Source organism: Chenopodium quinoa, unplaced genomic scaffold (genome assembly GCF_001683475.1).
Source record: "Chenopodium quinoa cultivar QQ74 unplaced genomic scaffold, ASM168347v1, whole genome shotgun sequence".
NCBI lineage: Eukaryota > Viridiplantae > Streptophyta > Magnoliopsida > Caryophyllales > Amaranthaceae > Chenopodium > Chenopodium quinoa.
This window is the reverse complement of record NW_018744662.1, coordinates 2032693-2047774: the sequence shown is the minus strand read 5'-3', so window position 1 is coordinate 2047774 and position 15082 is coordinate 2032693. Positions and strand designations below refer to the sequence as shown.

Sequence of the window (15082 nt, the reverse complement as noted above, 5' to 3'; positions counted from 1 at the left end):
TCACTTGATAACAAGTCATACACATGACAATTACAAATACAAATACAAATACACCCCTCATTTTTTATTTTTTTTGTCTTGGAAAATTAAAAATAATGCAGGCCACATTATTCATGGATTTTCTATCTTTTCTTACATTCTTTTTTTTAATTTTCAGATTTTCTCTCTCCTAAATAAAGCTACTAGTAGTATAGGTAAGTTATTAGGGTCCTGAGAATGTAAACCCTATTAAATATGACTCGTCAACTTAGGCGACCAGACCCATCTCTTTCATCTTCTCTCCATTTCTATCTTCCTTTGTTTTTTTCTAGATTTCAATTCTTATTTCATCCATACTTTGTACTACATATATACGTGACCATCTTATGACATGTGGAGTAACATTGTTCACGTGTAATTTAGGGTTATTATAGTTAGGCAAGAATCAATTAAAGTTAGTCTAATGGTTGGAGGTCGGTGAATTCTTTTCAAGCCAGTAAAAGAGCAAGATTTGATTTTCTTCCCTATCAAGTAGGATCCTTGTAATTTTCACTCTACTTTCAATGGTATAAATGGTATAGGATAGGGTGCTAATCGAGTTGAGCAGCTCGCGAGCAACTCGTATTCAAATCGGTCAACGCTCGGTCAAAACTCGACTCGAGTTCGACTCGACTCGAGATGATAACGAGCACGAGTTGAGTAAGCTCTAACTCGACTCGATAATATAATATTACTATAGAATTTGCAAACAAAGTTATTATCTTTAAACAAATTTGACACTTATTAAGTCTTAATTTTTATCATAAAAAAAGAAAGAGCAAATGTTTAATAATATCAATATATAATAAGGAAAACGATATAAATTGAAGAAAAAATAAATAAAGGAATATAATAATAGAAGGACCAAAATTTTAACGAGCAGATCGTGAGCTACTCGACTCGACTCGAAACTTTAACGAGTACGAGTCGAGTAAGTTTTATTTGCTCGAAACTTTAGCGAGAACGAGTTGAGCACATGTAAAAAGTTTTCGAGTTGAGTCGATTACTCCTCAGCTCGTGATCGACTCCCTCGATAAGCACCCCTAGTATAGGAAGTATAAATTGGGGTCAACTAGACTCATTGACCTAGGTATAGTACATCATCACACATGTTTACCAACCTCTAAGGGTTTGTTCATATTTATTGAATTGAGGTGAGCTGAATTGAAATGATTGGAGCTAAACTAAACTGAATTGAATATTTTATGAGATAAGAAAATTAAGAACTGATTCAAACTTAACTAAAATGAATTTAACTGAAATTAAGCTGAACTGAACAAGCCCTAATTCCATTGACATAAATGCTTAGTATAAACATTATAACAAATGAATATTAATTTATAACTATTTTTACTAAGACAATTTCAATAAATACAAGACTCTAAGAAGAATGTTTTTGTATTTTTCTTATATTTATAAATTAATATTAGTTAAAGTGGAGTGGGTGAATATATAGTGTAAAACTTCAAAACTTTTCACTTTAAATAAATATCACGGAGGAAGTAGGATAATCTTGAATTCTTTGCAACCTTGGGTTGAAGAATATCTATTTTACTCCGTAGAAGCTAAGTAACCCTCCCAGATTTTATACTGGTATGTATAGTTGTATGTTTTAAATAGCTAGTGAAGTATTGTGTATAATGTATTCTTGTAATAAGTCACATCCAAGTTAAAGATAATTTTCATTATACACTCAATTTTATCATATTTAAGTTATTTTTTTAAAAAAAAACACACACACATTTGTTCATTTCATCTGTTCTAATTATTTAAATGTACGTATAAAAATAATACTGGATATACCATGTGCACGCGTAAGTACACTTACGTGTAGTTTGTATAATTCATACCCTAAAAGTTAAGTACTCCTTAGTCCTTACTTTGTATGTTGTCCATTTCAATCCCCTTAATACCACATAAACCCATAAATCTATTAGGGCAACAGTCCATTGTTGTATTTGATTATATACTATACCAATCAATATTGCATTTTAAATTTTATACCTCAACAATAAATATAATAAAATAAAATAAAATAAAATAAAATAAAAGGCATAGTATATAAATGTAACATTGTCCAAGTGCATTACAAGGAAATTCTCCATTTCCCTATACCAACATTATAAGATTGTGTCTTTCTGTGATATCTTAACATCAATCAATCAACATAACACTATCATACTTTGAAAACTAAAAATAGATTAATACTAAAAGTAGTTATAAATCAGTCATACTCAATATTTATGATACTACTACTATAAAACATCAGTTACTACAAAAAGGCATCTGAAAATTGTCACTCCAAAATGAAGTCAATCACGTGACTTTCCCACAGTTTAACAATAAGTAAATAAACTACTATAAATAGAAACCTAAATACATTTACTCTAATAAATTAAAAAAAAACAGTCTCATTTAAAGAAACTGATAATAAGGAAAAGGATTGTTGTTGTTACACACCAATAACTTAGGCATATGATGAATGCTACTATTACTACTACCACCACCTTTCTCATGATCATTGTTATTAGTCGTCGTAAGACACGAATTATTCTCAACATTCTCGTCCTCATCCCCATCACCATCGTTGTTGTTGTCGTCTCTTACAACCGGGAAGAGTTGTAGGGTAGGAGACGATGGCGGTCTTTCACCAAAATTACGATCTTTAGAAGTAATGAAGGATGGTAAATAATTATGTTTAGAGGAGAGAGAAAACGGAACAGAAGAAGGGAAACAACAAGAACAAGACGAGGGTTGGACCATCATAATATTATTATCATTATTATTATTATTAATATTGTTATTATGAGTAGGTGTAGTAGTAGTTTGCCACGTGGAATTCCTTTCTCCTGCAAATAATAAATTTTTTTCACTTGAAATAATATTGAAATTATTAGAATTATTATTGGTAGTATGATTATGTTGGAATTCATGGAATTGGATCCAACCATCAGATGAAATAGGATTTGTCGTGGTATCTGATTTTGTTAGGGCTGCTGCTTCTTCTGATATTTGTATTGGTGGATCAGATTCATCCTGCTCACCATGCAAAATATAATAATTCAGTAATCATAATATACAATTATACAATTCTATATAAATATAAAATCAGCCATATATATTCAATTTAACAAGTTTAATTTGTACTCCATAAATTTTTTCATTCCAAATCAAATAAAAGTTTATACTCCCTTTGTGTTTTAATAAATGTTACGGTTTAACCAAATACGCATGTGGAGATACGACTTTGACCATTAATTTATTTAATTATATGCTTGTAAAACTATAGAAAATTAATATTATCAATTATACATTATAACAAATCCAACAATGCACTCCGTATTATATAATAATATTTGTTTTTAAATATTAGTAAATTAATCAAGTCAAAACAACAGTTATGTGAATAGTGAAAAATCCAAAGTGTAACACTTGTTAAAAAATTATCACATACTTGCACTTATTGTATGTGTGCAAGTGATAATTTTTGTCCATAAAATTATGTTAAAGATATTGTATGTGTAAGAGATGAGTTATAAAGTTATAACTAAATGTATAGATATGTTATAAGTAATACACTCGTTGTATACAAGAGGTACCTAACAAGATAAGATATACTCCGTTTGTGTGGAGTGTTATAAGATGTGAAAGCACACACCAAAACAAGTCAATAAATACTGTGAACATGTTGTACGAGTTATTGTTGTTGACAAAATTACAAACTTACAAATAAGAAAAAACACTGAATTTAACCCTAGGATAGCCTTTTTCCCTTCACATGCTTAAAAAGTGAGGGTAATTGAGTCAATTAAGTAGGTAAAAAATCATGAAAAAGGTAAGGTTTTGATTTAATTTTAATTATAATATGTGGGTGAAAATTGAAATTGAAATTGAAAAAAAGATGGGAGTTGAAAACAGAAAACACAAAAACACAATCAGAAGGAATTGAAAGAAGAAAAGGAAAAGGCATGCAAAGGTCCCCCGACAGAAAGAAGGAAGGCAGCTTTTTGATTCTTTTCATTTCCCAACAAATTTTGCTTTTTCTCTATCATTCCACATTTTTTATTTATTTATTTTATGTTTTTCAATATTTCTTAATCATACAATAAAAGGTGGTACAAGTTTTTAATTATATGAATCATAATGATTATCTAATCATCAAATAATGGATTATCATCTATCCTAGGACATGACTAAAACTATGTACCATGCACATTATTAGGATATAATCATAATGGATAGATTGTCTTACATGTGATACATCACTTCAATTAAATTACAAAAATTGACGAAATTAAACACTAAACAACACATGTATGTACGAGATACCTAATCGACGATTATTATAAATTGTTTTCTACAAGTAGTAATGAGTAAAAGCTTAAAAACCTTATACCAAGTACATTTTAATTTTGATTAATTTAATTGTGAATCTACTAACTAATTTAGTGAGTTAGAACTTAGAAGTTTGACTATAGCAAAGATTTTACAAGAGTATATTCTTCTTTTTGGGAGGGAAGATTCATAAAGGGGATTACACATTGAATAAGGAAATATTTTCAAAAAAAAAAAAAAAAGTAATTAAAGAAAAAAGAAAAGTTGAAAATTGGGATTCACACCTTGTTTGTAGATGATTGTGCCCATTTGCAACTCTTGTGCTCACCTTCAAAACCTATCTTACTCCCTTATTTAAAAAAACAAATAAAATTAACAAAATTATAATTAGGAAATTAAATATAAATAAATAAATATATGACTTAAAAGTTATAGAAGATAAAAATGAACAAGCTTAATTAGCAAGGTACACTATTATATTATTATACCAGAAGGTGGTTGAATAGGAAGTTGAAGTTGACGACGTCGTTTTTGGCGTTCCCGGGCCTTATGATTTTGAAACCAGTAGAATACATTCTTGCCCTCTATCTTACCATAACGGCGAAGTTGTGCGGTGATGTGTTGAATTTGCTCGGCCGAAGGCGTTCGAGTGCCACGCCTATACAACTCCTCCAACGCCCTTAGCTGCTCCGGCGTTGGGTTCCACCTTGAGCTCACCATGACTTGATGTGTTCCCACAGCCTCCTTACCTTCTTCTGATCACGTGAAACAAATTATATTAAAAATTTTATACTTGTAACGCTACATAATAATATAGTACGTATATAAAAGTAACAGTATATATCAACATGACTGAATATTATGTACAAATTTAAACATGTAACATTACTAGTTAAAAGTTACAGTATCGACTAAATATTATGTACGAAATGCTTACCAAAGTGGTGTTGGTGGCGAGTGGTGGTGGTGTTTAAGGAGAGAAGGTGATGATTAGAAGGGTTATGATGAAAACCCGTTAAACAAGTGGTGTTAACATTGTGATTAGGAGTAGGAGATGAGAGAAAAGGCCTAGGAACGAGTGGTCGAAGCTTACGACCGCCTTTGAAAGGATCTCCTAAGCTAAGATCTTGGTTAGCAACTTCATTAAAACCCATCATAATTCTTCTTCTAGCTCACTCACTTTGTGTAGAAAATAAAATGCAATGCAACAATATATTGTAACTAAAAAAAACCTAAGTAGTAGTAGTAGTGGTTGTTGTTTGCTCTTATAAAGAGAGAATATAAGTAATAAATAAGGTGCAAATATTTATGAAAATAGTAAAATTTAGAATGAAAATGGAAAATTGTGCAAGAGTAAGTGAAAGAGATGGATCACATGAATAGTAGAAAGAGAAGGTTAGAATTAAGAGGAAGGGTATGTTTTGGGAGTTTTGAATAAAAGGGTAAAAAATTTAATAAAATGGTTAAAGAATATAGAGACAATAATCCAAGTTGACTGCAATAAAAGGCCAAGAAAAAGACAAAAAATTAAAGGAAAAAATTAGGAGTGGCCAAAAAAAAAAAAATATATATATATATATATATATTGAAGGCGTGGAATTCTGAAGTTATTGGGAGAAGGGAAATAAAAAGGACGTGACGAGGAGGAGGGAAGGGGTTATGATAAGCCTCATCATTTCATAAAAATGCAAATATAAATAGTGAGTGATTCATATAATATGATAAAAATAAATACAAGTATATACAAAAAGTGTTACTAGCATACATAAAAAGGCATTAAATTTGATTGTTGGTCTCATGTTTAGTAACTTTCACACTTATTTTAAATCCCAACTGCCCCCTTCTTCTTGTCTATTTTTCTCCTTAGCTTTCTCTCTCCTCCAAAAACACTTCACAATTTTCCTTTTTATAAATCATTTTTCAAGGGTATAATAATATAAGGTAACAGAAAAATTTTGTACTCCCTCAGTCCCTCTGTCCCTTATTTATATGCATATTTCTAGTATTTATTAGTCACATAATGGAGAGAAATAGGTATAAAAATAAGAGACGAAACTAGTATCATATATGAGTCTGATAAAAGACATAGATGACACGTGCTCCACCATTTTATAAGAAGAAAGTCAAAATAAATTACGGAGTATAAAATGAGACATGCATTGAATTGACATTGCTTTACTAGTTTAATACAAAAATCTTAAATTCGCTTTTACCTCATACTTTCTCCGTTTCATTTTAGTTGACACGTTTCTTTAGTCACGTTTGTCAATACACAACTTCAACCTTTAATATCTTTAATTACCGTTTATAAAAAATTATAAAAAGTTGGTATTTTAAAAATATATATCGTGACGAATCTAACAAGACCCCACATGACTATATTTTTCATTACCTATAAATCACAAAACACGGTCAAAGGGGAGAGTGTGAATAGTGCTAAAGTTAAAACGTGTCAACTAATAAAAAACAAAGGTAGTATAAAGTAAGCTTACAACATGTTAATAGCCAAATGTGTGTATCTATCTAAACGGTAATCATTTAAATTATTCGATTTACATAAAGTATATGAACAGGGCCTGTTCTCATAAACTGAACTGTACTGAACTGAATATTTTATAAGAGAAGGAAGGAGCTAAACTGAACTGAAAATAAACGTATGAGAACAGACCCTTATATGTCCTTTATCCAAACTTTTTAGAAGTTACTAGTTGAGTAGCTCTAATTATTTCTAAGCATACCTTGAATTGGACTTCAATTAGTTGTGTCATTACTTTTTCAAGTTGTAAAAAGGATCAAGGTTTTTATATGATTAGTGAATCATGACCAATTTTTTTAAAAAATATAACAATCATATGATATGATTGATAATTGATATCTACAATTATTTTATCATCTAAAGTTCTAAACAAATCTCTGATTAGAAGTCTTATCTTGCTATCTGCTCATATAAGCTAAGATTTAATTCTCCACTCGAATATATCTAAGTTCTATAGTCCCATTAATCAAGTGTTACGTGCAAATTAGCCACTCAACAAAGCCAACAAAATCACTAATTGGCCCCAAAAGATGAAAGGATTAACTCTCAGGAACCCTTACGGAATTAAAACTTCACATATTAGCTTAACATATCAATCGAGCTAAAAAATTATACAAACTACTTCCTAAGAAATGATATTACGAGTGAAACAATTTTGAAAAAAAGCCCACAAAAGATCTAGAGTTCAACTCTTTATTTGTGGGTAGCGGGGTAAGATCGTTTATAAGGTTCCTCGGAGGACAACATACTGTACATCACCAAAACTTTGAAACAAAAAACAAATAAACGCATAATTGAATGGCATACAAGCTCTTCAAAATACCTTATTTACTTATATAAGGACAGAGCCAAGATCCCAGAATAGTCTTAAGCATAAATAATTAGGTAGTGCCTACTCTAACTGGTTATATACTACAAACAAGGTATTACGTTCATAAAGAAAAAACTATATTTTCACCAAGACCACTTGTATGATTATCATCATGACTTCGATTAACGATCTGAATTAATTGATGCACACTCCATAATTGTTCCAGAAAATGCTACTCATGTTCGTTTCCATATAGCAATCAAATATCCTTGCCTGCAGCTGCAAAAGAATTAAACTAAGAACCTGAAGTTGGTCTAATTGATCTTACGAAAATATGCATGATTCAACACAACTCCAACATAAAACAACAATTTTAGGGTTCGTTTGGCATCACTATGGTTTTATGTTTTTTAGAACCATATGATTTATGTCATATAATGAATTAAAAATTAGTCAAACTTAGTAAAATCATGATAATTTTGAAAACTGACAACAAAAAAGTGAACACACCTTTTTCTTGTTTCCTGTTTTTGGTTTTAAAAAAACATAAAACTAAAAACAAAAAACGATGCCAAACACACCCTTAGATTTTAATTAAATTAACAAAATTTATCAAAATATTACAAGCATATTTATTAGCTTCTAACATGGAAATAAGCAAAAACATCACCCGGCATTACCTGAATGATGCATTGACCTTTTAAAAACATAAAGTAGCATGAAGAACAACTGGGAACATATATGGAATGTGACCCAGTTGAACCACAAACAGGGATTTGAAAGGCTAAAACTGGAGGTGAGAGCCATCCTACTGGCTTCAGGTAGGCAGCAAATTTGCTCACCCACCTGCACGCCTGTAGAAAAATGAGCTCCAAGTCTAATCCAGGTAAACCCAAATCCACTCCAGCAACCATAGAGGTTTGGGATCCCTGGCAGAGGTACAAATTATTATTAGACTTGGACTCGCAGATGCCACAGGATGTAGCAGTAGGAAAACATCTAGAAAGAAGGATAACGGTGAATGCAATAACATGTTGAAAAATATGAACAGCTGTGTAACAAGTACAAAATCAAACAGGGTACAAGTCAACCATTTTCCCTTTCTCTGTAATGAATAAGGTTAGTCCCGAGCATTGTACAAATTTATTAAGTTTTTTTGAAATCCATCAATGATTGATCTTGTCTTAGTAATAGATATAGATTATGACTTATGAGAGACTTGAATTCCTCTTTTTCCCTTACTAAGGGATGAGAGAAGAAATGGAAGGAGAAATGCAGTCTTTTCACATAGTAATGATAGATGAATAGCCAGCTCTTAAAAGATTTAAAATACAAGCAGCAGCAAAAATACTAACATTATGCATAGAGGTAAAACACCAACCTGCTCATAAATTGTTCGCCCAGCCAAAACAGGCTGCCGTCTTAAAATTTATCATCCCCAAAGCTGCCAAATCGACTAGAATTAGCATTACCAAACCCTCCACTGCTCTGATTAGAACGTCCTGAACCAAAACTGCCGAAACCCCCGGATTTGTCTCTTCTCCCCATGTCACCGAATCCACCGCCACTGGGTTTACTAAAACCAGACCTACCAAAACTATCAGAGCTGCCTGAACCACCATATCCACCACCACCACCTGACCTAGAACCTCCATAAGAACCAAAACCACCTGAACCAGATTCCCTGGATCCGCCAGAACGTCCATAACCACCAGAACGTCCTGAATAGGAATCTCCGCCATAACCACCAGAACGAGAACTGCTTCCATATCCTCCAGAACGACTGAAGCCAGAGTTCCCAAATCGACCTCCACCACCCATGTTCATGTCCAATTCTGCACCATCAGTCGCAACTGCAGAAAGCTGATAAAGAAAAACAAGTCAGTAATTTAGCCTAGATGCAAGAGTATATTGCGGGCAAAACTAACAAAAAGATCACTCAATCAACTAGCATGCCTACAAGGAATATCATCTTGACTGCATACAATTTGCATCTGTACTAAATTTTTAGGAGTTTATCTCATTTTGAATTGAAGCAGGAAGCAATATCCTTGCAAGTTTGATGTAAACTACTGTGGCCATAGCTTGTAAGCATGTTCTTAGCCTGTTTTCCAGCCCATAATTAACACAAAACTACCCAAGATAGGAGCAGATGGAAAAGAAAAAAACAAAACTAGATATATAAAGTTATCAGCTCATGAGCCAATCAGGCACCTCCAAAAAAGGTAATTGGAACAGAGGCGAGGAGAAATAAACAGACATGGAACCCCAAGTCAACAACAACCAACAATAATAATGTCAACATTACACCAACTCCTCTAAAAAGATCACACACTAGCAAGAGTAGGATGGAATTGTACACAGCCTTATACGTGTAATTACGGCAAAATTTACAAATATGCAATGACTATACAACCGCCCCAAAAAATAATTAATTAAACAGCAGGGAACTCGATAAGCCATTTATTTATATACTAGGCAAAAAAATCATGATATACATATACTTGAAGACATAGCAAATAACACTAGAAAGAAATTAACCTCTTTAAATTTGCATCCAACATCACGCTCGATACCCTTAACAGCCCTTGACTGATCCATTGTATACATGAGAATAGCAATTCCTTTTTTGCCAGCACGACCTGTTCGACCGGACCGATGAACGAAACTCTCAGAATTGTTAGGGAGTTCATAATGTATAATCTGTAACAAAAAATACATATGAGAAATTAGGAAAATGTTCAGGATATATTTCAGCCAAATAATTGGTATAAAATACATATACTTCCAACATTGAATGAAACTGACAGCCAAGAACATAACCTTTTTCAAGAACTGAACTTGCAAGCAACATAGAAAACACAATCAAGCTAACCATCAATATTTACTTCACAAGACTGAACAGATTCACATACTTTTGAATTAACATGATTGGTTACAGCAAAATGCAAATATTGGCACAATACTTTATATAAAAAAAAGAGGTAGCACACAGTCGCACACAGAGATGAAGAGCAGTGGATGACAAGAGGGAAAATGATTCCATACAAACAAATACTCCTCACTCGTCCCTCAGTGTATTTGTGCTAGTTTCCACTCACAGCACCACTTACTGATTTCCCATAATACAGAAATTAGAACACAACTAATCACATATGAAAGGTTGACACAACAAAGCCTAACCAGCAATTAATCTATTTAATTTCCCAAAACAAACTGAGACAAGTTCTCCACTCTTCAGCCTTCTCCCTTGTTAACCAAAGATTCAGATGAATCAATAAAGGCATTGAATAAGCAGTTAAGCACAAGACAAAGATTCTTTGTAATAATAGCCTCAGCACTGTTATTTGATAAACGCATCAAAACTAAGAGTTAATATTATAAAAAGCATACTGTGTAATTTTTTTTGTTAATATAACTTTTAGGAAGAACCAGTCTAGGAACAAGCGACACACACACACACACACACAACAGAGGAAGCAGACAAGCAAAAAAATAATTTATGAATTACAGAACAATTTTATGGAGAAAAGTAAATAAGCAAACGAAAGCACAAGAACAATTTCTCACAGGTATCAAAGTAAATGCAACCAGTTAAAAAAAAATTCTCCATATACAGAACTACAATTTTATGAACTATACACAATAAACAAACTCAAAGCTACAAAACAGCAGTACCGAAATTTTTAATTAAAGGGAAGGGATTTAAAATGTAATTACCAAGTCAACATTTGGTATGTCAAGACCACGAGCAGCCACATCAGTGGCAACCAAAATGTTGATGTCCCCATCTCTAAACCGCTTAAGCGTTCTCTCCCTCATATTTTGAGAAATATCCCCGTGTAAAGGTTCAGCTTTGTAATTTTTTCTTCCCAGTGCATTAGACAAATTGTCAGCATCACGTTTTGTTTGAGTGAAAACAATGCATTTCCCTCCATTTGCATGTTCCTGCAAGTAATGCAGAGCTCAGTAAATACATTAACAGGAAAATCTGTGTATAGAAATACTATGTGACCATGAACAGAGGAGATAAAAAGTTAAATAAATTTACCGTTACAAGAGGTCCAATGACACCTGCTTTCGTGCGATGTTCCACTACTACAGAATGCAAAGAGATTCCATCTGCCAGCTTCTGATCTGAATCACCGACCTACAAAAGAAGAGCAACAGAAAAAGGCTCAAAAGTGATTAAGAAGAAGAGGTTTATTGACATCTAACCAAACAACAGACAACACTGAGCCCTGGGTGATAGATAACAAGAAGAAAGGCTAGTTTTGCCTTCTTAGCTTCCCATACACTATTATTAATAGAAGGCCCTTCCCCCCACCCCACCCCCCACCCCCTTCCCTCTTTTTTTAAACCTTGTTGGGGTGGTAGGATACTACAGAAACTATAATAGCTTGCACATTCCAAAATCGATTCTTCATCAATCTGAGACAAATAACCCAATTCTATATCAAAGCATAAGCAAATAGTGAAATCAATGATTTCAGTCTTACAAGATCAACCGTCAATGGATTTTTCAAATACTTCCTAGTCAACTTCAGGATCCAATTTGGCATGGTGGCAGAGAACATCAAAGTTTGGCGATTTTGTGGCAGCTTCTCTAATATAACCTCCACATCTTCCTCAAATCCAACATTAAGCATTTGATCAGCTTCATCCAGTACAACAAACTGAACGCGAGACAGATCTAATGCTCCTCTCTTTAGCAAATCAATAATCCGGCCAGGTGTACCAGCAACAACATCAACACCACGGCTAAGATCACTCATTTGACGACCAATTGGTGTACCCCCATATACACACAGAGTTTCTAGCCTTGAAGACTCATGGAACTCCTTCTCAACCTGCCGTGCAAGTTCTCTAGTGGGGGCCAAAACCAAGGCCAAAGGTTCTCTCCCAGCCCTGCAAAAGCAAACATATAATCAGATTTGGCAGCAATGGGAATGGACTAATCAGTACAGAAACAAGACACATATCAATAAATAAATCATGAAAATGGTCCACTGTAGAACTAGATAATAAGAGTTCTTATTCCTGGAGCTACAGAAGTAAGCATACCCATGTTTCGCATTATGGCTTGTAATTTTATCCAAGATTGGAATCCCAAAAGCAAGGGTCTTCCCTGTCCCTGTTCTGGCACGGCCAATCATGTCACGACCCTGCATTGCAGGTTCAAGAACAGCTTTCTGCACAAACAGAAACAAAAATTTTAAAAATCAGCCTCACCTTGCTTTAAACCCACTTAGACTTCAAAATAAGAAGTTTATAATTACTTGACATGGTAACATCCATTAGCAACCTTGGTCCCTTAGAGAAATAGACTTGTGAAACAACATTATTTCTCATGAAAAGTACAACTTGACAATAACATTGACAAATTACAATATAAGAACAAACAAAAATCTCTCCCATGAATTCACCACCTAATAAATATAGAAATTAACCGGAAATAAGGTAACCTCAAGGAAAAAGACCTTCATTTCACATTTTGTTTATACCATGAAAAAAGAGAACAAACAAATTGCTAATATTAAGCCCAATTATCGAAGTTTCAAGGGATGCAATAGCTACCCTAGTACCCTAGCTTAGTTAAAAAAAAAATTAAAAAAAATTATTAAAAAAAAAAGGTAAAAATTCAAGGCACCCTAACAACAAATGTTGAACTGTGAATCCATAAACATAAGAGCTAAAATTCTAATACCCTATCAAGATTCTTCTCATAAAACAACTGCATACATTGTATCCCAAGTAATGATAAAGGCCGGAGCTTTATAACACATTTCGTCTCTGCAATTCGTGTGTGTATGCCAAATTGGACAGTATGGACACTATTAGCCAGATTATCAAATTAGGGGAAAAGAATCTTATTAAATCTAACTAACCCTGATCAATAAGATACACCCAATAAAATCCTTGATCAATTCTCAACATAAAATGTGAACATAAATTATATGTCCAGTATTTAAAACACCAAAAAATCAGGCAAACATAATGATCATACATCAAATAAATGACAAAGATTGCAATTAAAAACAATACCTGAATAGGAAAGAGCTTAGTGATTCCTCTCTTAGCCAAACAAGAAATGACCTCAGGATGAATTCCAAGCTTAGAAATCTCTAGACCTTCATCACTCGAACCACCAGCTCTCACCTTATCATCATCCGAGTAATCAGCGATTGCGAAACCCGCCGCCTGCGACGCAAAAGGCGCTCGAAACTCCAGACGACCGGATCGCGAGTACATACTCCTAGCACATTCAAAGCTAAGTTTAGAAACTGAGGTAGAATCGACGATACTGCCCAGAAAACCACCATTGTTGACCGCTGAAGCTGGAGATGCCGTCAGTGGGTGGGTCGAGTTGAAGAGGGTGGAGAAGGCGGCAACAGCACGACGAGATGATGCAGAAGAAGGCGAGAATTGCCTTCTGAGAAGCATAGAAGTCGCCATTTTTGGTCGAAAAGAGAGAAAGTAGAGAAACCCTAAATGGAGGAATTAGGGTTTTAGGGGAAATGGGGATTTTGGAGGTATGAGAAAGAGGGGTTGGAGTTAAACCCTGAGGGTTTAAAGAGCAGCCGCACGTTAGATATTTTTGGTTGATGCCTTTTTTTTCCTTTTTTTTATTTTTATTTTATGTGTTACAATTTCATAGATTGACTTAAATAAAATACGAATTAATAGAGTAATTGGAGTACTAAAGGAATTGTAACACTAAGGGTCTATTCTCTTACGTTGAAATTTAGTTCAGTTCAGCTCAGATCAGCTCAATTCAGTTCAGCTCCTAATTTCCTTCTCTTATAAAATATTCATTTCAGTTCAGTTTAGTTTAGTTCAGTTTAGTTTAGTTCAGTTCAGTTCAGTTCAGCTCAATTCAATTTAGTTCAGTTCAGCTCAGCTGAGTTCAGTCAATGAGAACAGGCCCTAATTCTTATTTGTGCCTAGCCACATCGTATGCCCAACCATTATAAAGATTAATTTGTAAGTATTATAGGGGTTACCCAGTCAGTGTTCAAAGGTTAGACATTTCACATTTTCATGCATGCCAAAACAAAATTTTAACCAAATATATTTTTAATTATCATCAACAATAAATTAAAACAATTGAATCTTAATAATCTAGTCACGGAGACGATTCCAACAAGTACCAACAAGGCTATATTTTTTCTTATGTATAATTCACAAACATTGGTCTAAGTATGTTTAATGAATAGTGTCAAAATCCCTAATGGGGCACTTAAAAGAAAACAAAGGGAATACTTTGTTGGAGTTATAGGGGTGAGTTTAGGGGTGAGTATGAGACTGGTACTAGTATTGTTAGTACTAATAGTTTGGGTAACCGATAACCAATATCACTAACAGTGATATTTGTAAACCGA

The 15082-nt window shown here is 33.4% G+C and overlaps 2 protein-coding genes across 4 annotated transcripts; both read right to left on the bottom strand.

Moving 5' to 3' along the window:
- Nucleotides 1–2043: 2043 nt before the first annotated feature.
- Nucleotides 2044–6320, bottom strand: LOC110701848 (WUSCHEL-related homeobox 1-like). The gene is made up of 4 exons (XM_021879462.1): nt 5291–6320; nt 4842–5108; nt 4638–4702; nt 2044–3054 (listed from the first exon to the last, which is right to left on the bottom strand). The coding sequence occupies exons 1-4, from the start codon at nt 5508–5510 to the stop codon at nt 2434–2436; spliced, it is 1173 nt and encodes a 390-aa protein (XP_021735154.1). The 5' UTR covers nt 5511–6320; the 3' UTR covers nt 2044–2433.
- Nucleotides 6321–7542: 1222 nt separating this feature from the next.
- LOC110701983 (DEAD-box ATP-dependent RNA helicase 53-like) lies at nt 7543–14156 on the bottom strand. Of its 3 annotated transcripts, XR_002507432.1 has the most exons (9): nt 13746–14156; nt 12765–12892; nt 12200–12608; nt 11752–11850; nt 11421–11648; nt 10242–10403; nt 9082–9563; nt 8381–8629; nt 7543–7979 (listed from the first exon to the last, which is right to left on the bottom strand). XR_002507432.1 is itself a non-coding variant. In XM_021879609.1 (8 exons), exons 1-7 carry the CDS (start codon nt 14154–14156, stop codon nt 9123–9125), a joined length of 1878 nt encoding a protein of 625 aa, XP_021735301.1. In that variant the 3' UTR covers nt 7543–7995; nt 9082–9122. The 3 variants fall into 3 exon arrangements, 2 of the variants coding, with proteins under 2 accessions (XP_021735301.1, XP_021735300.1); XM_021879609.1 differs by lacking the exon at nt 8381–8629 and having other exon boundaries at nt 7543–7995; XM_021879608.1 differs by lacking the exon at nt 8381–8629.
- Between the last annotated feature and the right edge of the window lie 926 nt (nt 14157–15082).